Source organism: Malania oleifera, chromosome 3 (assembly GCF_029873635.1).
Source record: "Malania oleifera isolate guangnan ecotype guangnan chromosome 3, ASM2987363v1, whole genome shotgun sequence".
NCBI lineage: Eukaryota > Viridiplantae > Streptophyta > Magnoliopsida > Santalales > Ximeniaceae > Malania > Malania oleifera.
The window spans coordinates 22186782-22213274 of NC_080419.1; the positions used below are offsets into that span (position 1 = coordinate 22186782).

A 26493-nucleotide genomic window follows, 5' to 3' on the forward strand; every position below is an offset into this window, starting at 1 on the left:
ATACACGAAGGTAATTCAACAGAAGTAGATATGTTCTCCAGACATCACTGTTGGAAAAGTGCAGTAAACTACTAACAAAACAATTATGCATACAGATCCATTCACCATCATAATGCAGAAAAGATAATACATAGATTGAATTAAGTAGGTCGCTCAAGAAAAACATATAAAAAGCGAACGGGAAATTGAGGATCTCAACAGGGCATAAAAAAAATCTTACAAGTAATCCATCGCATAATCATAAAGTGTATCAAGAGAACCAAAATTCTCAAGGTTTGCAAATCCTTGCATATTTTTTAAGCGCCTTGCTCACTATGATTTTATCAGAAGTATCTTCTTGGCAGTATATTTGTGCTATGACTATATCAAACATCCTGGCTGCAAAACATTTGATAAGTTCCCATCACTTGCACAAGTCACCTCTAGAAAAGGCAATGGCAGGAAAGGCGTGTGAGCTACAAACATCACAACAATTCCTTGAAATGGTTAAGCATGCAAGTAAAATATGAGAGAATACAATTTCCAGAAAACTGACTTAATTACAATTCCCTCCTGCTCATCTATGCACCAAAAAAAGGAAAGGGGAAAACCCAAACGCACATTTATTTATTTATTGGGGGTGGGGAGTGGGGATTGGGGATTAGGGAGGATTTGGCCTTTGAGAGAGTAGTTTCTTGAGAGATTTAAAAACCAAAGGACTTGTATATATCTCCCCCTCAATACACCATCTAATCCTATGGAAGGCAAACTTCTTCATCTGATCTTAACCAAATTCATCCAATTACATACACGAGGGACTTCTTCTGTCTACTATAAAAAATAAGAATTCCTTCAAAAAGGACTGCTCCAGCAAACATTCACAAGACATGTTTCTGTAAACAGTCCTTTTACTACTTCTCTCTTAGTTGCAAATTAATTCCAAATTTGGCGATCATTACATAATTAATAAATATCTTATTTCATGACTTTTGCAGATGCAGATCCGTTGTGCATGTGCTTGGAAATTATCATGGGATACATGGTAAGATCTCCTATCGTCAAGTGTTGGGATATTGCAAAGAGATTTGGCTTGGTGGGCTTGAACCAAGTTCTGTTAAGGGTGGCCCAACTGCATTAACCTTTTCTTAGCCACCTCGAGTATTCACCACATGTCGTCCACGGAACCTATCCTTCGACTTCGTGCAATTGAATTAAACTATTTGAAGGCAGCCCCAAAGCTGAGGATGGTGACTATCACCACTAGGACTCTTTCTACTACAACCCTAAAGTCCCTGGTCCTGCTCTATCATCATCCACAATTCTTATTAACCGGAAGAACTTTCAAATCAGAACTTATTTTTGTATGGGAATTGGACATCGAATTTACACAAATGCTACAACTACTGTGAACAAGATGAATAAGAAAAACTATTCCAAAAACAAAACAGTAAGAGTAAGACCCTAATATCTAATTGAGATCCACGATGATTCTTGTAGTGGGTCCACAAAGATCTCAGGGTATTCCACCAAAATCTCTTTCTTCTTGTCATCCGAGCTGAAATACATTTGGATCACAAGTGCACAATCATGGAAATTAAAGCAATTTTTTCGTAAGTCATGGTAAACCACAAAATAGCTTTCTTTTTTTTTATTTGAAAGATCTACTAGGGCATTTTTACAATTTTTTATTTGAACCCACTAAACCTCAATCACAATGACAACAAATTAGTTAAATAAGAGATTGTATAGTATCCTCGTTTTGAGACAAGACTGGAAATACCAGAAGAAATGAGGCGCAGGAGCAGAACGTCGCCGGAGTCTGAAGCTTTCTGTCTCAACCAATGAGAAGTTGTAGCAGAAGCCCTCCATGGCGAAGGACCCAAGCAGAGCAGAAAATTGTATCCAGCCGCAAGAACTGGGGCCGATCATCAAAGTTTGGTTAATGAATTTTTCTGGTTCAGTTTTGGTTCAATCTTTTTCACGATCCTTTATTATCCATTGAGTGAAATCACAAGATAATTACGCGAAAATTATATTATTTAATAGTGTTTATTATTTTATCTTGGTGCTTATATTTTTATTTAGCACCAGTAAAGTTTAAATTAATTAATTTTATTTAATTAAAGTTATCATGTAAAATAATTTAATCATGTTTATGGTTTATAGGATAAAAATTAAGATTTAAAATTTAAAATTATTTCTTACTAATTGTGAACTCTAAAGTCATTACTACTTTGAGAATAAGATTTTTTCAAAATTTTTAGCACAAACTCCTAACACATAATAGTAATATAAAATATATAGTTAATTTAATGTTTTATCTATGTAAAGTGGTTCATAATTATTTCAAACAATTTCTATCTATCCCGTCCTCATACTATATAATTTTTTATTATTTAAGACATGGTGCGGGCCCTGGCTAGTATTGATGGCGCAAAAAATAGATTATATTTTAAGATTTTTAAATAATTTAATCTTCAAAACATAAAAGCATTAGCATATTTATTGTGAAATATATGATTGCTTATTTATCTACCTAAAATAAAATTCAAATTCCTTTTAAGAAAAATCTAAATTATCGACACGTGGCGGCTTAATGTATCAACATTGTGAGCTCCCACACCCGTCAAAAACCCGTTAAATCTTTTCCGCTTAATATTTTCTGCATTAGAGCTCGCCGGCAATGGCCTCCACATCCATTTGCTACTCCCCTCCCACTCTAGCTTGCCAGGTCTCACGAAACCCTCGCAAAACCTCTCCGAGAAACCCCTCTCGTAACCGTAACTCTAAGCCCAAGCCCAAGCTCAAATCTCGATCCACTTCCCACAAATGTCGACCGCTTCCGATTTCCTCCCCTGGCGACGAAGCCACCACCTACACTCGCCTCCCTCTCCGAGAAGACTTCTTTATCCCTTCTTTAGACCCCTCTAGTTTCCTCTCGACCGAGGTAAAGCTCTCGGACTCGGTCGCTGCAGTAGATACGAAGCCTCTGCTGAGTGAAATTGCGCGCGGAATTGACGAGTCGAGTAGCGAGGAAGAGGAGGTCGATGACGAATTAGGCCCGAATTATGAGATTTTGGAGGAGTTTGAGGGGGGCTGTGCGTCTGGAGATGAACTAGAGAATGTTACCGAAGGTGCGGCAGAGGAGGGAGAGGAGGAGACGGGGAAGAAGGAGAAGGGGATTCCGGCGGTGATGCGGTGTTTCGACCGGGCGAAGATCTATGTGAAGGCCGGAGATGGTGGGAACGGCGTTGTTGCATTTCGGCGCGAGAAGTTTGTGCCGTTAGGCGGGCCTTCGGGCGGGGACGGAGGGAGAGGTGGGAATGTGTATGTGGAGGTTGATGGGTCGATGAATTCACTGTTGCCGTTTCGGAAGAACATTCATTTTCGAGCGGGGAGGGGGGCACATGGACAGGGGAGTATGCAGGGTGGGGCTAGGGGAGAGGATGTGGTGGTGAAGGTGGCTCCGGGGACTGTCATTAGGGAGGCATATAAGAATGGGGCTGTGGGTGAAGTGCTTTTGGAATTGCTGCACCCTGGGCAGAGGGCATTGTTGTTGCCTGGTGGTAGGGGCGGGAGAGGCAATGCCTCGTTCAAGTCTGGATCAAACAAGGCGCCCAAAATTGCCGAGCGCGGAGAAGAGGGTTCTGAAATGTGAGTCCCTCTCTCACTCTCTATTTCTCACACTCTCAAAGTGCATGTTTAGTGTTAGATGATTTTACTTGACTTAAAAACTTCGTTGTTCTACTTAATCTACACCCAACCCCTGCCAAAGAAAAGAAAACGTATGGTTCATGTCAGTAATGGATTCAGTCTTATGATTAGCAAGTGCAGCATTATTCATAGAACTATCCCTAAAATACTTATATTTGTAATATAAGTAACATATTACAGCAGAGGCGCACTACTTCTTTTCGTAGCCTAGATATTAGTCCTGTCCATCATTATAGAAACTTGTCTTCCCTCCTGCAAATGCCATTTCACTTTCACTCACTTTTTGGTTGCCAAACGTATGGGCGACTACTCTTAACAATTTTAGGAAATCTTGCTTCATAATCAAATTTATATAACAGACACATGAAAACTCAAGGTTTTATTGTTTTAAAACATATTTCTATAAATTTGACATTGTTCTCACTTCTCACCAACTTTTCCATTACAATCAAATGTGGTTATGGTTCACTAAATTTGACATTGTTCTCACTTCTCACCAACTTTTCCATTACAATCAAATGTGGTTATGGTTCACTCCAATAATGGACTCGGAGTTGGGTTTTGTGTTTAACAAGTGCAACATTCTTGATACAATGGTATCCGTTAAATTTGTACACTTGTAGGACACAGGGCTTGACAGAGACAGTTGAGAATGAGGAATGTTGTTCTTGGAGGCAGGCTTGACGGGGTGGTAAATTACGATGAGGGTGTTTAGACACGGGATAGGATAACGCTAGATAACCAGGTTTTAATTCGTATATTGCTTTTTTGCCAACCTTGTAGCCCAGGTAACCACTGCCACCTGGGTTGTGCACCTCAGTTGTGGCTAGTCAGCTACTAGATGTGAGTGAGAAGTTTTCAATTAGGTTATTTCTTTTAGGCTTGTAACATTTATTTCAATGAAGGTACCACTTTTTGGGGGCCTAGATATAGGTAATACCCATGGTTACCAAGCAACATAAACGTTTTCAATGCTGTAAATACCCTTATCATATTTATCTATCATCTAATAATGTGGTTCTTGATTCCATCCCCAATGTCTCTCACATCCACTTTTTAACTCATATCTTATATCATTCCTTGATACCAATAGTTGTAATCCAAATGGTGATAAATTGGATTACAAGCGTAGTTTCAAACTTGAAGAGGCAAGATTGGTTGAGTTTATTTGTGATTGCAAGTTGTAATTCCAGCCATGCTTATGGAACATGCAAATATATGAATCTAAAATAGATAGTTGATTGCATGTGCTGCTCCAACAAGTTAGTTCATTCCATTTATTGCCCATGCCATGCACAGTTCAATGGCGGACTTCAACTGTCGGTTACCATATGATAGTGCTTCTTTCTTCCCTCTTCTTCTCCCCCCCCCCCCCCCCCCAATTTATTTATTTTCAATTCTATGTTGTAATTTCAATATATCTTATGCTTATCAGAGTAGTAGGGATGGAGATTAGTCAAGTTGGGTATTATGATTGGTCAGTCTTAGTGGAGTGCTTCACCCCATCCCCCATCCCATTGAAAAATAAAAAATAAAAAATAAAAAACAAAGAGAAAACCAATCTTTCAAAATGGTACTTGGCATATGTTGATCCATTGTCCTTATTTGTCATGTTGGAAATAATCATATTCTTGATCAGGTGGTTGGGGTTAGAGCTGAAGCTGGTAGCAGATGTTGGTATAGTGGGTGCTCCGAATGCTGGGAAGAGCACACTTCTCAGCGTGATAAGTGCTGCACAGCCAACAATAGCAAATTACCCCTTCACAACTCTACTTCCAAATCTTGGTGTTGTTTCATTTGATTATGATGCTACTATGGTTGTAGCAGATTTGCCAGGTTTACTTGAAGGTGCACACCAGGGTTTTGGTTTAGGCCATGAGTTCCTACGGCACACTGAACGCTGTTCTGCCCTGGTATAGATCATCTCAAAAATTGTAGGTTCTTCATTATCAAATTATTAAGACTTCTAAGAGGCATGACTATTTGTGCATAATGATGATAAAAGCTAGGTGGATATTTAGTCTTATCATGACTTCTGTTACATTATAAATTATATTTTGGATCTCGCATGAGCAAGTTGTATGTTTTGCCTTCTCTATGCTTTTTCTTGAGCAGCACTACTGCTAAAAAATCCTATTTACTGCTCTGCAGCTGGAACAAATTTTTACAGGCTGACCTTTTTTCGAGAAAAAAAAATGGTTGCAATAGGATTTGTGCCGCTGTATGCATAAGAAGATATTGACATAATGTTGGTCAAATAAAAAATCTGTCCAACAAATAAAGCAAGTGATACTTAGATAATGGTGATAATACGATTGGACGTTGACTAAGTGATAAGGGCTTTTACTCCTATGTAGTTTGGAAGATGGGAAGTCATGAGTTCAAATCCTATGGATTGGATTTGGCTAATGGCCTTTGATCTTAGGCCAGCTCGATGTCATTATATGTCTTTTGTAGGGTTGGGATCAGGTTATGATCAACTCTTTTGAAGGAGCAAGCACTTGCAGTCACCATTCAGGGCTCCCGATGCAGGCCCCTACTTTGCAGGCTTTTTTGTTGAGGCTGCCTCTTCTAGAATTGATTTGGGTGTATTGGGGCTTCTATGGTCATGCACAGGGAAGGTGGCCATGATTTGGTTGTCTCCTACTCTTTTTCTGCCCAACACTAAAAAGAAAAACCAAAGAAAGAAAGAAAGAAGAAGAAGCAATATTGTTGATAATAAATAAGAAATATATTATTTTACAAATAATTGTATTGGCAACTAATAAGATGAGCTTAAAACTTAATAGATCTATGCATGCTAATTAATTTTGAACTTACTACTCCGGTTGCACTTGTTGTAAGAAAAATATTCTCAGATTGGGAAGAATTTTCCATTACTTTGCCATGAGTCTGGTTGATATGGCATGAAAATGGTTGACGTCTTTCTGTGTACAAGCAATTAATTTTCAGCCCTTAATTCCTGATTATATTTCTTGGTGCATTTTTGTATGATAGATTATCATCTCATGTGCTTCTAGAAGATCAAGAGCGTTTCATGTAAATTGCTTTGTGGGGGGGGGGGGGGGTTGATTGTGTATTCGTGCGTGTGCATGGATAAAATGCTTTAGGCATATAATTAAGTCCTTTTGCTTGATTTTCTAATGATTATGTTTCTTAAATTTTTTGAAGTTATAATGCTGATAGTTAGATTTTTCATGTAAATTGCTTCGGGCATGTGTGTGTGCACGTGTGGATAAAATGCTTTAGGCATATAATTAAGTTCATCTGCTTGATTTGCTAATGCTTAATTTCATTTTAAGTTATTCTGCTTATCGTTAGTTTTTTCTCCATTTACAACATGATTAATAGGCAGTATTTAGATACCAATGTTCATTTAATATTAGTGCACATCCTGGGTAGCTTGCTTTTGGAACCTCTCTAAATATTTATTAGTCGAGTGAAATTCTAGTTACTTGTCATTAGCATATGTTTTTTTTCTTTTTTTTTCCCTTTGTACTTTCTCTAGATGCTTCTCCTGGCATAAAGCTAATTTTCTGGAGCTTGCATAAATGCTGATATAGCCTGATGAAAGTCTTATTTGTTTTGGAGGCTTAGGTACATATTGTTGATGGCTCATCCCAACAACCAGAATATGAGTTTGATGCAGTTCGTCTTGAGCTGGAATTATTTAATCCTGAACTTGCTGAAAAACCATTTGTAGTTGCCTACAACAAAATGGATCTTCCAGAGGCATATGAGAAGTGGACTTCATTCAGAGAAACTCTACAAGCTCGTGGAATTGAACCTTTTTGCATGAGTGCAGTTAAAAGAGAGGGCACTTATGAAGTCATTTCTGCTGCCTACAAGCTTCTGCAACGAAGAAAAGAAGCAAGTAAGGAGGCTGCAGGTAAAATTTTATCCTAAATTATTTCCCTGAGTTTGTTATAGTGCTTTCTCTTCATCTTTCTCATATTTCTGTGCACAAACACATGTGAATGTGGTAAGCTTGTAAATAGCCCTATTTCTTCGACCCTTAAATAACATGTGCTGTATGGTTGTCAAATTATTTTTTGGCTATTGCATTCTCAGAAACTTGTCAGCATTTTTGGACCAATTCTTTTTATGTTGTAGTAATGAATGCTGCTAGAGAATTGATTCAATGAATAAAATTAGGTACTTCTCAAACCTTGGGCTTGGAATCAGTGGTAGTTTGTTGATGAAGGTCTTTATCACTCATCCTACAAGGTATAGTCAATAGATGAAAATATAATAAATATTAACAGTTTTTTATATTTCATATAATGATACGTTATCATTTGGAGTGAGTATATGGGATTTATTTTGAATTATTGAAACAACATGATGCACCATGTACAGAGCATGACCATATTGTGATCTTGATGATACAATAAGCCTGTACTCTTAAGTTTAGTCAAATTTGAAAAGAAGCCCCTTAAAATGAATGAGTCTTGCCTATTCATTACTCAATTGAGAAAAAGACCTCCTAAAATTCATAGAATGTTTTCTTGTGTATGACGAAAGAAATTCAGATATTTGCATTGAAAGTACCTTCTGGCATAAGAGTGGTTTACAGATAGAGGTTCATTCTAAGAAACAGTTCTTGCAGAACAATAATCATTTGAGATCTCCATGGTGCTATTGTGGAAATGCGTTATTTTGTGAGTCTAGATTAGAGTGCGTAATGAAAAGCCTGAGCCTAGACCTGAGCATTGGCCCGCTGTTTGGGCTGGGCCAAAACATGGTGTGCCCAAGCTGCCCAAGGCTGGCAATATGTATTTAAAAAAAATATGGAAATTATATTTAATAATATAATGATACACACACACACACACTCACTCACACACACACACACACATGTATAAAAACACACACCCACATGAGTATTGTACCAGGCCTGGGATCATATTCCTCTCCAGAGCCCACCCACTTGTCAGGCTGCATGAATCAAGCTTATTTGGTCCTTTTTTTTGGCAATGAAATGGGTTCAACCTATAGGTTTTGTAACTTTGAGGAACATTCTCTCCTACCATCAAGGTATATGTTTATTTTTATTTATTTATTTATTATGCTAGAGATTGAGAAGGCCTTCATTCTAATCGTGTTAAAAGTCTGACGCTCACATTGCCATCTGTGGCTTAGTGCATAGAATTAGATGAGTTAATCCCTATCAGAACAGTGGTGCTTAGGTTTTCTTCAATGATGGATTTTGCTCTCTTAACCTCTTTCATGCAATATTCTTATGGGCTGCTGTATAGACGAGCAAAGTGTTCCTTATCTTTAGGTTTTCCTTTTAACACTATTGATTGAATAGATGATTAGCACAGAGAATCTTTTTTAATTTTTTTTTTTCACACACCCTAAATAAGAAAGCCTAAATTAGAAGAAATTACAAAAGAACCTCTAAAAGGTACATTTATTACAAATAAAACCCCACAATGCACATAATCCTAATTACAAATTAAACTAAACATACATAATAACAACTTATTAACTGGACATATTTGGGTTTAGGACCTCACTACCCCTAGACCCTATTCTTTATAATCAGTCTCCAAATTGGGTCAAAATAATCCATCTAGTAATTTGATTCCTATCTTACATCACCTTTGATATGAAAAAATTTACTGTCGTGGTTTATATGCCTATGCATATCGACTTCCTGCAGTTGAACTCCTTGGGCAAGGTTATCCAAGTACAAAGCTGCTTAAACCTGGAACAACCAGGAACTGGAATTTGCACGTAATCTTGTGTTTTATTCAAAATAAAACATCTTTCAGAAGGGTTTATTTGTCCCTTTTCTCCCTTGTCCACTTTCACTAGTAAATGATATTCTTAACTGATTTCTACACTCACATGCCATTTTTAACTGTCTTTCATGCACTTTCTATTGGATATATTTTGTGAAGTTTTGGTTTATTCCTGCCCTTGTTCCTTGTTCTTTTTAAGCTTATAGGATGAACTTTGAGTCCTTAATTATGCCTGAGGATTGGTTCCTGTCCTTTCTGGGTACATAACCTAAATTCCTTCAATAACTGAAGGTTATGATATTTCATATGTTCCTAAAAGCTTTGAATCCTTCTTACATGATGCATACTATGATAACACGTACCATTTGGTTCAGGTTGGATTGAAACAGAAAATTTGAATCATGTGGCTGAAATGGTTAATACACGGCGAAAAGCCTCCATGGGCGATTTTGAGATCTTTCATGACAGTGATTCCAATGCTTGGCATGTTGTTGGATCTGGGCTGCAACGTTTTGTTCAGATGACAAATTGGAGGTAGGTAAACCATTTATTAGGTTTACCATCAAGTTTTGGTTCTCTTTCTTGCTGCATCACAGGCCATGTCTGTCTTCCTAGTTATCCATATGGACACTATCCAAATGGGATTTCCTACAGGAATATACTATCCAAATTGTTAGATTATGTAGGTCAATCTTGGTGGAGGCTGCATCTGAATTTGCGCTTGTGTTGTGCCAGAACAGGAATTTTTTTATATTTAATGCTTTGGCCCTACTCAGACCTAGTTTTGTCTGGCCCAATTTTTTATGAACTGGCTTTGTAAGCCAGATGAGGAAAAAAAAAAACCTTCGAAAAAAAAAGGAGCTGCCCCTGAAGGTAGAGTTGGAAAATAAACTCAGAAAAGAAAAGCCACACCTGGTGCAAGCTAGAGTTGCATTATATTTTGATTCATAATATGATATTGTTGTATGCTTAACACACTATGTTTTTTATATGCACTCTTGTTTTGACCATTGTTTTGTATCTTTTCTTTAGTCACATGTATTAGGATGTTCATGTCCAAACTGAATTATGAAATCTTCTTCTTATTTCTAGTTTCTACTGTAGGCCTTCTCAATGCACCGATCTTGATAAAATTTTCCAACTTCAAGTGATTCGAACTTGTTGCCAACATCAATGCTATTTCTATGACCTCCAATTTTAATTCTTGTTAAATTCAGTTCATTTCATGTTCTTCATTGATGCATGCACATGCATTGCCCCTCTCCTTTAATTATCAAGATGCATCTTTAGGATTTTTCATATTTTATTAATGTGCACATGCATATTATTAAAAAATAAAAAGAATTAAGTAATGCAGAGAGCTTTTGTGATAAAATTCTTCCTCTTCTTGTTCTTATGCTCTCTCTCTCTCTCTCATGGTAACAATTCCCCATGCATCTGGTCAGAACACTGAAAAAATGCTTGTTCTGTTGAGCAGATATTCAGAGTCAGAAAGAAGGTTCCAACATGTTATGGAGGCTTGTGGTGTAAATAAGTCTCTTGTCAGACGTGGTATCAAGGAAGGTGACACTGTGATTGTCGGAGAGGTGTGCTTTTTACTGCTTTATATCTTTCTTCAATGTTAATACATTCCGGTTCATCTCATGCCCCACCCTTGCATACATTGGAAAGAAAATTCTCATATACAATATTTATGCATGCACTTGTATGCTTCTATGTCACCAAATTTGGTGACAGCTGGTGTTGAGGAAGGCCGTACTTCATGGCAACAATCTTGCCTAACTTCCTGGCAAGTATCATGCAAATTGGGGATTGATATTACGTGAACTTCCTATTTAAGAGAAGTCAGCGAATCATCTAATATGGACAGGAGCGTGTAGATTAATTATATTCAATTTTATGTTTCCCATTTACATGTATAAATAGGGGTTGTATAGAGCTTGCAAAAATATATCAATAGCAATTCATTATTTGCTCTCTTTTGTTTCCTTATTTCCCTCTCGTTTCTTTTTGCTCTAGTTTTATCATGGTATCAAAGCAAATCGATCCTTGAGAGGTAAAACTTTTGTTTGAGGATAATTCTCGGTTTCGTTCCTCTGTTTTTGAATACCACAAAACAGAGGCTATATTTCTCATATCTTCTCATATCAACGTTACTGTCAAACGTTGAGTGTGGGTTTTATTTTTCGGAATTCCACTACTCTTGATTGTGGGATTATTCTAATGCTCTCTATTTTTCACTTGGTTCGATCAATCAGTTCAATTTGATTTCTATTTTCATTGAGCATTTTGTCGAACAATTGGGGTGCACAACTTGCATATTACCTTTCTGTTCAAGGTTGAAGAAGGTGGGTTTGGGGCTGTTTTTCCTAGGCTAAAGCCCAGTCCACGCACATAGTCACTCCATTCCATTTTTGTTTGGGCTGCACATTTTATTTTAGCCAACAGACTTTGATTTGAGTCCAGCTCGTGCACTGGTCCAAATCGCACCCCAGTTCATATCGCACCTTGGTTCGGTCCGTATTTAAAAAAAAAAAAAAAAAAAAGTCCACTTCTTATGGATGAAAAGGCAACCAAGGTGGAAAAATATGATGATCCTAATCATCACTTATGCCTCCAACAATCAGATCACCCTAGACTGATTTTGGTTTCTCCCCCGCTCACGGAGGACAATTAATTCACATGGAGCTGTGCGATGATTCTCACACTCCAAGCGAAGAACAAAATCTTCTTCATTGATGGCACACTACCTTCACCATCTTCCGAATGCTTGGAACACTCACAATGGAGATGATGCAACGTTATGGTAATTTCTTGGTTTCTCAATTCCATTTGAAAGAGATTTCTAATAGTGTGATCTATTGTGAAACTGCCCACGCCATACGAGACGATCTGAAAGATTGATACTCCTAAGTCAATGGCCCCCGCTTATACAAGCTTCAACAAGATATTAATAATCTTGTTCAAGGATCTTTATCAATTAGTGCATACTTTGTCAAATTGAAGAGTTTGTGGGACGAATTACGCGTAGTTCAAGGGACGTCTACCTGCAACGCATGCAAGGAGATTCTCACATAGCAAAAACTAGATCATGTCTTGAAGTTTTTGATGGGGCTCAACGATTCCTACACTACGATCCATGGGCAGTTACTCCTAATTGATCCACTTCCCTCTCTCAATCGCACCTATGCCCTTGTGCTTCAACAAGAACACCATCGCAGCATTCTGTCTCCACCATCCGTTGAAGGTATTGCTCCGGCCGCCACTAACTATCAGCCACGAAAGGAAGGACGCCCCGGTCCACATGGGAAGTCTCTCAAATGTACTCACTGAGGCAAAGAGGGCTTTATTGTGGATCCATGCTGCCGCATCCATGGCTTTCCTTCAGGACCTCGTAACTCTAAGCCCAATCAGGGTCCAAAGCATAGTGCTCATCAAGCTTCTTCCAATCCATCTACCAGCAACCTTCCTTTCACCCTCGAACAGTGCCAGCAGCTTTTGGCCATTCTCAACAACTCCGTTCTCCCCCTCAATCCATGGCACACCAAGTAGGTAGTGTCGAATCTTCATTGTCAGGTAAGTCCAATAATGATCTTTTATGGATTCTTGACAATGGCGCAACTGATCATATGGTTTGCTCACCCACTGCTCTAACCCAATATTTCCTAGTACATGGTCATACTATTCAGGATGGCTTTTATGCCACCGTTATTCATATTGGATCAGTTCAATTTTTTTCTAATCTTATTTTAGACAATGTCCTTTACGTCCCGACTTTTCATTTCAACTTAATTTCTGTCCGTAAATGGTGCGAAACCCTCCATTGTCTCATTTTTTTTTCTTTTGATTTTTGTTTCATTCAGGACCTACGCTTGATGAAGATGATTGGGATGGGAACTAAGCGGGACGACTTATACCACTTCACCAACACTAGGTATGCTTATGGTCAGGTGGCTACATCCACATCCACTTCCCAACTTTGGCACTGTCATTTTGGTCATATGTCAAATAAAAGTCTGTTTTTTCTTTCCAATAAATTCCCAAAAATTTGTAGTTCCGATTCAGAATCATGTTTGATTTGTCCATTGGCTGAACAAACTCGTGCACCTTTTCCATCTAGCTCCATTTATTCTCTTAATCCTTTTGACCTATTGCATGTTGATATTTGGGGGAGCCATCGTGTACCTTCCACCATTGGTGCACACTATTTTCTCACTATTGTTGATGATTATGCTCGTTGTACGTGGGTTTACTTAATGCGCCACAAATTTGACACCCGCTTTCTCTTGCAATCTTTCATTCACCTTGTTGAAAACCGATTCTCCACCACCATAAAAATCATCCGAAGTGATAATGGGCCTGAGTTTGACATGCCCTCATTCTATGCCCCCAAAGGAATTGTACATCAAACCAGTTGCGTCAACACTCCCCAACAAAATGGAGTAGTTGAACGCAAACACCGTCACCTTCTTAATGTTGTTTGTGCATTAATTTTTCAAGCCCATGTGCCTAAACACTTTTGGGGGATGCCATTCTTACAGTAACTTATCTCATTAATCAAAACCCTTCTCCTGTTTAGGTGGTTTGTCTCCTTATGAGAGATTGCATAATGTCAAACCTGCATACAGTCACCAACGAGTTTTTGGATGCTTATGCTTTGCTTCCACTCACTCGAAAAACCCATCTAAGTTCAATCCAAGAGCAACTCGATGTGCTTTTCTTAGTTATCCATATGGTCAAAAGGGATATCGACTTTATAAGCTTGCAACACATAAAGTATTTGTGTCTCGAGATGTTCTCTTTCATGAAGATTTCTTCCCCTTTGCATCATCTACTCCTGAGCCCACATAACCCGTCCTACCTTGTCCTATTCCCTCTCTTGATCACATCACAGGAATTCCATCTTCGTCACCATCTTTTTACTCACTACCTACCTCTCCTCCATCCCCATCCACTTCTTTACCCTCTCCTCCACCACCTCGACGATCTAGTCGTCCTACTTTGCCACCGACATACTTGCAAGATTTTCATGTGGAACAGGCTCTACCGTCTCGGCCTGCTCAATCATCTGACTCTACAATGGTCCGTTCATCAGGTACTCCTTATTCCTTCGTTAATTTTCTATCTTATTCTCGCTTATCTCCTTCTCACCGTGCTTTCACCACAACCCTCTCTTTTGCCAAAGAACCCCAGTCATTTTTTCAGGCCATGATAGATCCCAACTGGCGTACTGCCATGCGTGCTAAAATTGATGCCCTTGAGTTCAACAAAACCTGGCATCTTACTCCTCTCCCTCTTAGCAAGAAACCTATTGGCTGCAAATGGGTCTACATGATCAAATGCAACCTTGATGGATCCATCGAACAGTACAAGGCTTACCTAGTTGCCAAGGGCTACATCCAACAAGAAAGCATTGACTATACCGAGACATTTACTTTGGTTGCTAAAATGACCACTGTTTGTACCATTTTGGCTATTGCTTCCGCTCACAACTAGCACCTCTGTCAACTCGATGTCAACAATGCTTTTCTCTACGACGATCTTGATGAAGAAGTTTGTATGTAGCTTCCTCTGGGGTTTGGACGAAAGGGGGAGACTAGAGTTTGCAAGCTCGTTAAGTCTTTGTATGGTCTCAAGCAAGCTTTGAGGCAATGGTATGCCAAACTTTCATCCACTCTCATTGATGCAAGATACAAACAATCCAAGGCAGATTATTCACTCATCATCCGATCCCATGAGGGCTTTTTCACTGCCATTTTAGTCTATATGGATGATATTATTGTTGCAGGAAACAGTTTGGGACAGGTCAATAAGGTCAAGAAATACCTAGGTGATCATTTCAAACTCAAAGATCTAGGAATCCTTAAATACTTTATGGGGATTGAAGTGGTTTGTTTAGTCAAAGGAATATTTCTATCTCAAAGGAAGTATGCACTTGAGATATTAGAAGATACATGCTTCCTTGGAGCTAAGCTTGGAAACTTTCCCATGGATCAAAATCTTGCACTTAGCGAGAGTGTGGGCGTACTCATCTCAGATCCTTCATCATATAGGCGACTTGTTGGAAGACTAATTTATCTGTCCATCACAAGACCAGACTTAGCCTATTCAGTGCATGTACTAAGTCAGTTTATGGACAAGCCATGAATACGACATTTGGATGCAACACACAAGGTTCTACGGTACCTTAAGAAATCTTCACGTCAAGGGATTTTCTTATCTGCTTATAGTGAAATCCAACTCCTTGCATACTGTGATGCGGATTGGGCATGCTGCAAGGACACCAGACGATCGGTCATTGAATATTGCATCCTACTCGAAAAATCACCAATTTCTTGGAAGACCAAGAAACCCAAAATAGTTTCACGCTCCTAAGCAGAAGCAAAATATAGGTCTATGGCCTCTACATGTTGTGAGGTTACTTGGTTAAAAGCTTTACTCTTAGATTTTGAAGTAATGCATTCTTAACCAGTCAGATTGTACTGTGATAACAAGGCCGCTGACTCACTCTAAAAATGAGCAGCACACAGGCTATCCCAAGTGTAGGAGATTTGTCGTGTAATAATTAGCCCAAAGGTTAGATCGTCTCCTTAGGGAATGTAGATCGGTTTCAAATTTGCGTAAAACAGAAAAAGAAAATATGAAAACAAATTTTACTGAACACAGTTTAGATTCGTAATTCTAGATTTTTGAGAACTTGTGACGAAATTAAACCGAAACAAAACATAAATTACGGACACCACATGCACAAAATCAACGACAAGAAACGGGCAACGGTAAATAAACGATGGGAAAATTAACACAACTAATGTTTCTCACTCAATGACTCATCCACCCAATAAGATAAACAAAAACAAAATTAAATGCGGAACACAAACCTACGTTTAAACATTCAGATAGGAAAATAGATCCTACGTTTGAAATTTCGAACAATAGCCCAAAGATGAAAACTTTATTACTCAAGTATTCAACCATAAAATTAAACACCATCTTAAAAACTAAACTTAACCCAATTAATAACTTAAACAAAAATTAAACTTAATCCAACAATAATTTCACCGAAAATGAACTTGACTCTTTGACAACTTAAATAAACAACTAAAACTCAATAATAACTAAGATAACTTAAGATAAATAGAACCCAACAAATATTCAAATTCTAAAGAAAGATTTTAACAAGAACGAACCGAACTTAATAATGAAAATAATCCAAACCAAAATTCATTCCAACAATGACATTAAATAAAAAGAAAAGATAAACTGAATTTAATAATATAAATGACCCAAACAGAATTTTAACTCTACAATTACTTTAAAGAAAAGAAACAAATTGAAATTAACAATGCTTCAATAAATATTAAAGTAACATAAAGAGAGAGAGAGAGAGAGAGAGAGAATGGCCGTAAGGTTGGAGGAGTTAAGGCTCCCCCCTGCTCTGCTGTGGTGCTGGTACCAAGGAAGAAAACTCCACACTATGTTCGGCCCCCCTGCTCTCTCCAAAAGCAAAAATATATATAACCCTAAAATAAAGCCTTTTCATTAAATGCCCTCCCTGGCAATTGAAAACTCCTTGAAGCCCTGCGGGTCTAGCCCTTTACTTGGCCTCCTTCAGCGCATGATGGCAGCCCACATTCACGTGGTCACATCCATGCAAGCTCACGGGCTCTCTTATGCATTTGGAAGCCCATATTCTCCATTTAATTCCCTAGGCCGGCTGCCCTCTTCTCTTCATTTCTTGCTCACACGGCTTCCCCAAATCCGTGAACTCTTCACCGGTCCAACCTTCTCTTTTGCATGAAACCGCACCACCAGCCCATTCATACACGACCTGGCTCACTTAAACACTGCACGCCCTTCATGCTCACGGCCTCTCTCATGCATGCACAGGCTCTTCTTCGCGTGGTCGGTCTTCAACTCCTTGTGCATGGCCTCTTCATGGGCTCGAGATCACGCTTGCATGTATCGGTCTCTTCAATTTTACACATTCACACAGCTTCAAACAAATGCGTGCATACAGTCATGTGCATGGTTCACGTATACGGTTTCTCTCATACACGACCCATGTATATTTTTAATTTCGGCTTTAATTTTCAAAAAATATCCTGCAATAATAAAACATGAATATCCGTAAATTTACGACAAAAATAGGATAATTATCTTAAAATTATCAAATGAACTCAATATTAAAATACGAAACATGATCAAGCATTTAAGTGAAATTGTAATATTTAATTAATAATTTGAAACACCTAATTACGCAACTTTGACGCGTAATCACATCTCCCAACTAACGTTTTGCTACTCTCTAGCAAATAACGTGAATGCATTCAAACCAAGAGAGTAGCGACTAAAATTCCAATACTCATGAAAATCACATGCCATGAAAGATGTTTAATGAGTTTAGGAACACAAGAAACAAATTAACCCAAGTTAAGTATCAATTGAGAGATTTATACACCATTTTGTAAGTCAACCAAGGTAATGAAATGTAACAAAGCTCACGTGCATGAGAATAATGCTAGAATTCCAAGATTGACTACCAAAAGGCATTAATGGTTTCAATTACAACAATTAATTTGAGACAACCGCACGGTCTTACTTTAATTCAAAACCATTGTATTGGCAATTTTCACATTATTACACTGTAAAAGGCACCCACTTTTTTTGTTTAGTTAGGACCCCAGTAGTAGGTAGCCGTTTCCAGTGCATGAATGTACAATGGTGGCTTTCACGCTACTACACTTTGAATGACACCCACTTTTTTAGTTAGTTAGGACCCCGGTAATAGGTTTCAATATACAATTGTTTCCCTCTTCGTATTTCTTTTTTTGTTCTTTTTTTCTCTTTTTCTTCTTTTCTTTTTGCAATTGATCCCGGACTTGTTTCTTATTTTCATTTGCTTCAAACTTTTTCTTTTTCTTTTTCTCTTTTCTCTTTTTTTTTTCTCTAACCCATTAGGATATGGTTCATTAGAGTCCCAAACAACTGAAGTAGACATCGACCAAAAACAACCTAAGGTAGTCTTTTTAAGTCTTCTAACCTGTGTGGTGTGTGTAGCAAAACTTTCAACATCTTTCCCTTAGTTGAGACTAAGTGAAATGGATAAATTTCTCTTTTGATTTAAACTCTGATTTGCACTATATCCTACATGTTTCATATCCTCAAAAAGAAAAAAAATTAGAATGTAACGTTCACAAATAAGGAATTCAGTATGCTTTGAGCTCAATACTAGTATTTTCCAAGGGTGGACCAACTGCCAAACACATGCACACATCTCATGCAAATATCACATTAAAACTCATCAGATGACAACACACAATTGCCCATGCAAATTCTCTTCCCCCAACTAAAATGAAACATTATACTCAATGTGAAAGCATAAGGGAGACGAGAAAGATGATAATGCGGGAAGTAGAGGCGTACCTGGGTAGAGAAGTAAGGGAAAAGAAAAACTAAAACTAAGGGAAAATGTACCTTAAAATAAACTAAAAGTAAAACAAGATAAAACAGATTGTAAATAAAGGAAAGAAAAAACATCATAGTATGTCTGGCGGAGGCTCGGGAGGAATTTCGTCTGGTGGGTATAGGTTTATAAATTGAACTGGTGAGTCTCCAAATTTGAGTCGCCACAATGAATCAGTTTTGTTACCTGCACAGAGTTAGCCTCAAATAAATCATTGTTCTTCAAAGTTGCAGACAAAACATGTGCAAATTGACTTGTCTTAACAAGAAAGGATCTTTATTCAGTATGTTTTCTAGGAAATTCAATTCTTTAAGAACCGGTCTTTGAGGCAAAGGTGTCAAAGCAGTTACCTTTGGTTCTTCAAAAACATCAACATTAAAATTTTTACCTGGTTCCTTGAAAGTTAAACTCTTACCATTCTACTCAACCTCCATATCTGGTGCACCAGTCACCTTATCACTATGGAGATTTGTTTCGGCATTGCAATCCTTGACATTTACTCCAGTAGGGAATGACAGTTCCATGACTGTCAATCTCTGAGGATAAGGAACCATAGGTTGGTGCTCCTTACTAGTCTCGGCCTCCACATTAACGACTTCTTTAATTCTGGGCTCGTTTCCTTTGATTTTTTCTTTGGCTTCATTTATCTCAGTTGTAACTTCAGGTGTTGGGACAACTATTTGTCTGTCGATGGGTATCTCAGGTCGAGAAACTTCTTTTCCACTTCTTAAAGTACTAATGACCTTCCCTGTCTCAAGAGAATCCCCTGAGATATTATGTACTTGCTGCTGTTGTTGCCGGTATACTTGAGGATTAGGCTGAGGTTATGTCGGAAATTCCCCTTTTTCTAGGGTATTCAATGTCGTGCTCATCCCATTAATGGTGCCCCGCAAGTCATTTATGGCCCGAGTGTTAATCTGCATAAATTGTTGAAGTGTATTAGCCATCTATGCCATGCTATCCTCAAGAAACTTCGTCGGTGGAGTGGGCGCTGCTAAAGAATAGATCTGAGAAATCTGATGTGGCTGATATTGATGTTGAAAGGCTGCTTGATGATATGACGGTTGAAAAGGTGGTGCATAGGACTGGGGAGGTTGATTCCAAAGTTGCTCTATACTATTCTCCTTTTCCATCTCCATAGCATCCAATCTTTTGGTAATCTCAGCTATACGTGCCTCAACATCAACATCATCTTTCAGTTCATACTACTCTCCACCATGTATTGCTCTCAATGGTTGAGCTGTAATTGGTCTTCTGTCAATCCTAATGTTCCACTGCTGAGCATTTTCAGCTAAATGATCCAGAAAATCCAATGCCTCAGTAGGCTCATTATCAAAGAAATCTCCTCAACACATAGTATGAACGAACTGTTTCGATTCAGGAGTCAACGCAGTGTAGAAATAGTTGACCAGGCGCCATGATTCAAATCCATGGTGGGGACACATGTTAACTAGATCTCTAAATCTCTCCCAGCTTTCATGAAATGTCTCATCCGCTCTTTGCATGAATTGACTGATTTGTTTTTGCAAAAATTAAGTTCTTTGTAAAGGAAAAATTTTTTGTTGAAATTCACGTTCCATATCTGTTAGGCCTCAAAGAATTAAACCACATCTTTGCTTTATCCTTCAAAGAGAAAGGAAATAAACGAAGTTTAGTAAATTCATCAGTTCCAATAAAAGTAGCGCAGGCCAACTCAAAGTCTGTCAAGTGCTAGTAAGGGCTCTCAGAATCCATCCCGTGGAACTGAGGTATCACTGACATCATCCTATATTTAATCGTGAAATTATGTGCATCATGAGATAACGCAATGCAAGATGGTGTAGTGGTTTGTGTAAGCTGCAAAAAATCTATAAGCGTGCGTGGTGCAGGTGTAGCCATATTTTTTTCAATTTTTTTTTCATGAGGAAAATCAAAATAAAAGGGGAAAACACTAGTTTGAAACTAATTCAGACATTCCCGACAAGGGCGACAAAAACTTGACTCACTCTAAAAATGAGTTACACAGGCTATCCCAAGTGTAGGAGTTCTGTCGTGTAATAATTAGCTCAAAGGCCAGATCGTCTCCTCAGGGAATGCAGATCGATTTCAAACTTGCGTAAAATAGAAAAAGAAAATAAGAAAACAAATTTTACTGAACACAGTTTAGATTCGTAATTTTGGATTTTTGAGAACTTGAGATGAAATTAAACGGAAGCAAAACATAAACTACGGACACCACATGCACAAAATCAACGACAAGAAACGGGCAACGGTAAATAAACGATGGTAAAATTAACACAACTAATGTTTCTCAATCAATGACTCATCCACCCAATAAGATAAACAAAAACAAAATTAAATGCGGAACACAAACCTACGTTTAAACATTCAAACAGGAAAATAGATACTACGTTTGAAATTTTGGACAAAAGCCCAAAGATGAAAACTTTATTATTCTACTTAAGTATTCAACCATAAAATTAAACACCATCTTAAAAACTAAACTTAACCCAATTAATAACTTAAACAAAAGTTAAACTTAATCGAATAATAATTTCACCAAAAATGAACTTGACTCTTTAACAACTCAACTAATAAACTAAAACACAATAATAACTAAGATAACTTAAGATAAATAGAACCCAAATCCATGAACTCTTCACCGGTCCAACTTTCTCTTTTGCATGAAACCGCATCACCAACCCCTTCACACACGGCCTAGCTCACTTAAACAGTGCATGCCCTTCATGCTCACGACCTCTCTCATGCATGCACGGTCTCTTCTTCATGTGGTCAGTCTTCAACTCCTTGTGCATGGCCTCTTCATGGGCTCGAGATCATGCTTGCATGTATCGGTCTCTTCAATTTTTCACACGCACACGACTTCAAACAAATGCGTGCCTACGGTCACGTGCATGGTTCACGTATACGGTTTCTCTCACGCACGACCCACGTATATTTTTGATTTAGGTTTTAATTTCCAAAAATTATCTTGCAATAATAAAACACAAATATCCGTAAATTTACGAAAAAAATAGGATAATTATCTTAAAATTATCAAATGAGATCAATGTTAAGATACGGAATATAATCAGACATTTAAGTGAAATTGTAATATTTGATTAATAATTTTACACGTCTAATTACGCAACTTTGACGCGTAATCAGCCTCTATACATATTGCCTCAAATCTAGTGTTCCATTAACGAAATAAGCATATCGAGATAGATTGTCACGTGGTTCGAGAAAAACTCCAGAATGACATGATTTAAACAGTATACATGCATACAAGCTAGCAACTCGCTGATCTTTTTACCAAAGCTCTTGGATTCGCGCAATTTAATTACTTACTCAGCAAGTTGGGTGTCATAAATATCCACACACCAACTTGAGGGGGAGTGTTGAGGAAGGCCGTACTTCATGACTACAATCTTGCCTAACATCACGGCAAGTATCAAGCAAATTGGGGACTGATATTTCGTAAACTTCCTATTTAAGAGAAGTCAGCGAATCATCTAAATATGGACAGGAGCATGTAGATTAATTACATTCAATTTTATGTTCCCCATTTACATGTATAAATAGGGGCTGTATAGAGCTTGTAAAAATATATCAATAGCAATTCATTCTTTACTCTCTTTTGTTCTTTATTCCCTCTCATTTCTTTTTGCTCTAGTTTTATCAGCGGGCTCATATGGCATCATGAAAAATAATTTTGTCAATTTGATTGAAAGTTCATTTTACATTTAACTTGCTAATGAAATTTGGGTCCCATCTAATAATAAGTGGATGTTGATCAATGCAGTCAAGAACTTATTTTTTGAGATTTTCTTTAAAAAATATAATGCATATTTTTTAGGCGCTGTTTGGCTCACAGTTTCCAAAATATCCTCCTGAAAAGGCGTTCCTAGGAATACGATGCCTGGGAATGGCATGTTTGTGTCATGCTTATACTTTTGTTTGGTTTGTGTTTTAGGGTCTTGGAATGTATCCAGGATACTCCTGTCAATGCTTGGTTCAACATGAAAATCCTGCCAGTTATGATAATAAGATTACCAAAATGCCCTTGACTTTTGTGTGTAATGATATCTAACAAATTATGTGTAATGATACATAAAAATTAGTTTTATTTTCATAATATATAAAGATATTTATTAATAATATAATATCATTATTATGAAAACAAAATATTAAAAATATGGGACTACAGTCAATTTTGTTCATTATAATATTATATGATACTTAATACCATAATATTATATTATTATAACTGTTTTTTATTTTTATTTTTATTTTTTTTAAAGCAAAAGAAGATGAATTTATTAACAAGAAATCCTCCACAACAAAAGAAAGAAAAAAGAGAATAAAAAAATAAAACAAAACTCAAACAATCAGACTAACAATGCCAAACAATATTGTTGGATAGCAGAAAACTTCACTCCTTTAAAACAACCAGCAGAAGCATGCCAAAGCAAGGCTGAATAATGAATCTTCTCCGATAACAAAGATACATTCACATTTTCCCTATAATTATATGAGCATTTCATTCAATCCATAAACCCTACAAAACTGCAAAAATCGCATGCATCCACAAAGCATGAGCATCCTTCCTTTTACTAAAACTAGAAAAAGAAGTGGCCGACAAATCCTCCATCAACTCCAGACAACCATGGTTTTAAAACCTGAACCACTGACCAACCCGGTGAAGCCACAGGTTTTATTCATGTTTTAATGTTTGTGTATTTCTTGTTATTAGATATATTATTTACCCTATGCCTAAATAAAAAGACAAGTAGCATGGTGGCACGCCATTGAAGTCTTCTGCTCTCAGGTTCTAAGCTCGAATCCATCTTCAGTGCCACCAATGCAAACTTTTCATTTTAAGGGGGTCAGGTTGACCACCCTTTGACCCCAATTTGTTCAGGCTGATATGGGCTGAATCAACACCGGTTCACCTTATTTTCAATTCTGAGACCTTGACTGGACTGGGTTGGACGGGCCAGTCTGGTCCGTGTTTTAAAACCATGATTATAACATAATATATTATATTTTTTATTTTTAATATATACTAATTTTGTTCTTTTGGATATATCATAATAGTGTGATGGAAATATATCATAAAACTAAGTACATTATAACATTTTTTATGAATATAATAATAAAATATATGTAATTAGTAATACAATATATGTATGCTTATATTATTTTATTATAACATAATAATACTATTCCTTTCATTTTTATTGCTTTCTACTTTTATTATTATATATATAATATATTGTGTAATAGTACTATATTATAGGGGGCATTAATGTCCAACTAGCCAAAAATAAGTAGGTACAATTTACTCCCATAGGTGAGCATGAGAATAGGATTCCCCCTTTTTGTGGGAATCTTTCATTCTTGTAGGATGTGAGATTACTACCACATCCCTTGGCCTGAAAAAAAATGTGAAAATGGGATGTGATAGGCATGACGTTCCTAGGAAGAGTGAAAGATCCTGTGAACCAAACAGCCGATAAGTTCGACCACATTGATCAAACACCTTTCTATCTTGGATGGAACTCAATGTCGATGAGCAGGGTAGGTTTTGATGTGGGCTCCCAATCCAAAAGTTGAGATCATTTTTTTGGCCCACATGTGAGCCCTAAAAGTCAGAGCATATACAGTCAATAGTACTTTTTTCTTTTGGCTATAAAATTTCTCAGCTCAATCCCAAAAAAAAAAAAAAAAAAATCCAACAGATATGAACAAAAAAAAAAAAAAAAAACCAAGAAAAGAAAGTTGGAAAAAACTAAAACAAAAACCAAAAGCAAAAGGTTTTTCTCATGATAATTTATGAGAGTTCTGTTACCCTTTCCTTTCTTCATTGAGAAGACCAAGACAAAAGCTTCAATTTTTTAAACCAGATAATTTTATTCTTATTCTTTCGTGATTTTGTCTGTACTCGGTTCCATGTTGGCCTCGAAGCTCTTTTTAATATCATGCATTATTATTGTAATTTCAATGAGCATTTGTTTCTGCTTGTTCCCTGCAGATAGAGATGGTGTGGCACGACTATGCAGACAGTTCTAGTCCATCAAATGGGAGGAAGGAGTCAGGAAATTCAATCAGGTGGCCTGAGTTTAGGTGACCTGCCCAAACTATGGCAATACTAATACACTGCAGGTGGCAATAGGTACAGTTGATGCACTGAGTTCCTCCATTTCGTCACTCTTGTAACTCAATACAGAAAATAGATTTGAGTAAATTATTAGCCACAATGTGTTTACTGCATACTGTTACTCAATAGTCTACAGAGTGAACACTAAGAATAACTGCATTTCTGTAATCAATCACTGTAGAAGGCCGGGGATCTTCCACCTAAATATTTGTAAACAAATTAATTAAAAATACCAAGGTTATATTTGGTTTGTAGAATGCATTTTCCTTGGAATAGAATGGAATAAGTTGAAAATGTAATAAAATTTGCATAGGGATATAGTAATTTCAAAAAAAGCACTCATGCAAAAGCTTTTGTTATTTTGTCCAATATTGTGCAGGATAGGAATAGATGGTAAAATTTGAGAATAGGAATTCCTTGTCTATTCCATCATATATATGAATAAGAGTTTTTGCGTTGTCATTTGCTTTATGATAACACATTTTCTTTCCATAAGCTATCAAATCCCTGTAGTATTACTGCATTATAATGTATATTCTATGAATCAAACGCAGTCCAAGGGTAATAATATTACTGTTAATACTTGTTATTGTTATTTCAGAATTTTTTTTGGTTTTCATATCAAATGCATAATTTAAGAGATTGTTATTGGGGCTGTAATAATGGAATAATTCACAGGTTGCACATGTCGTTTGTTGTATAAATCTTTAAATTTTGTTTTTGTTTTTGATGTTTTATGGCTGATGAAAAAACTTCGCAAGAGCTAAAGTCGTGTGCTTCACACAGGTCTACTGCTCTCATATCGTGACGATAGACATGATGAAAGTTGATCAAGACACGACCAAGTAACCACTGGAAGCACCAAGTGTGGAGATAATCAAGTACTAGTTTGCATTCAGCTTGATACAACTGATTGTTGAATTTACATTTGATCACTATAATCACCTATGAGCTCTTCCTCCCCATTGCAGGAGCACTCAACGGCAGATGGGGAATGGACATGCTAGAATGTGGGCATATTTTATAGCATAGTTCATGAACTTAGTTGAGAAAGAGAATGAATTCTCAATATGCTATTTAATTAACTGTTCCTTGTGAGGTTCTTAATCTGGTTATTCTATTCATGGGCAATATTTAACTAGATAAATACTGGAATTCATTGATGTATTTGCTTTGGCAGCCCCATAAATAGGAATTTTATTCCCTCTCTATAAGTTGGTGAGCATCATGTCAAAATTCTCAAAATTCTTGAATCTTGAGCATTGATATGAGACACAGCTTGCAAGTTCAAATGGGCAGTTGCTGAAAATTGTGGTGCTGCCAGTCAAAAATCTCTCTCATGCTGTGACTCTGCTACGGATAATGTTTTCAAGAATCATTGCCAGTTCAGTTTTTTGATAAATTAGGTACTTCCTTTTTCTTGCTAAACTTGGGCTTGGCCCAAC

The 26493-nt window shown here is 37.3% G+C and overlaps 1 protein-coding gene and 1 long non-coding RNA gene across 4 annotated transcripts; one reads left to right on the forward strand and one right to left on the reverse strand.

Moving 5' to 3' along the window:
• Positions 1-110: 110 nt before the first annotated feature.
• On the reverse strand, positions 111-2023 carry LOC131150270 (uncharacterized). 2 transcript variants are annotated; one of them, XR_009135511.1, is made up of 2 exons: positions 1760-2023; positions 111-422 (listed from the first exon to the last, which is right to left on the reverse strand). It is a non-coding gene; the product is annotated as an uncharacterized LOC131150270 (long non-coding RNA). The 2 variants fall into 2 exon arrangements; XR_009135512.1 differs by having other exon boundaries at positions 111-455.
• A 590-nt stretch (positions 2024-2613) lies between these two features.
• LOC131150272 (GTP-binding protein OBGC, chloroplastic) lies at positions 2614-26259 on the forward strand. 2 transcript variants are annotated; one of them, XR_009135514.1, is made up of 8 exons: positions 2614-3633; positions 5333-5606; positions 7291-7582; positions 9818-9977; positions 10921-11029; positions 24923-25063; positions 25835-25929; positions 26020-26259. XR_009135514.1 is itself a non-coding variant. In XM_058100880.1 (7 exons), the coding sequence occupies exons 1-6, from the start codon at positions 2663-2665 to the stop codon at positions 25016-25018; spliced, it is 1902 nt and encodes a 633-aa protein (XP_057956863.1). In that variant the 5' UTR covers positions 2629-2662; the 3' UTR covers positions 25019-25063; positions 25835-26259. The 2 variants fall into 2 exon arrangements, 1 of the variants encoding a protein (XP_057956863.1); XM_058100880.1 differs by having other exon boundaries at positions 2629-3633; positions 25835-26259.
• The last annotated feature ends 234 nt before the right edge of the window (positions 26260-26493 follow it).

Coding starts and splice junctions, on each gene's coding strand:
- LOC131150272 (XM_058100880.1), top strand. CDS start 2,663: ATGGCCTCCACATCCATTTGCTACTCCCCTCCCACTCTAGCTTGCCAG. Junction 3,634..5,332: donor GGAGAAGAGGGTTCTGAAAT/GTGAGTCCCTCT, acceptor ATTCTTGATCAG/GTGGTTGGGGTTAGAGCTGA. Junction 7,583..9,817: donor AGCAAGTAAGGAGGCTGCAG/GTAAAATTTTAT, acceptor CATTTGGTTCAG/GTTGGATTGAAACAGAAAAT.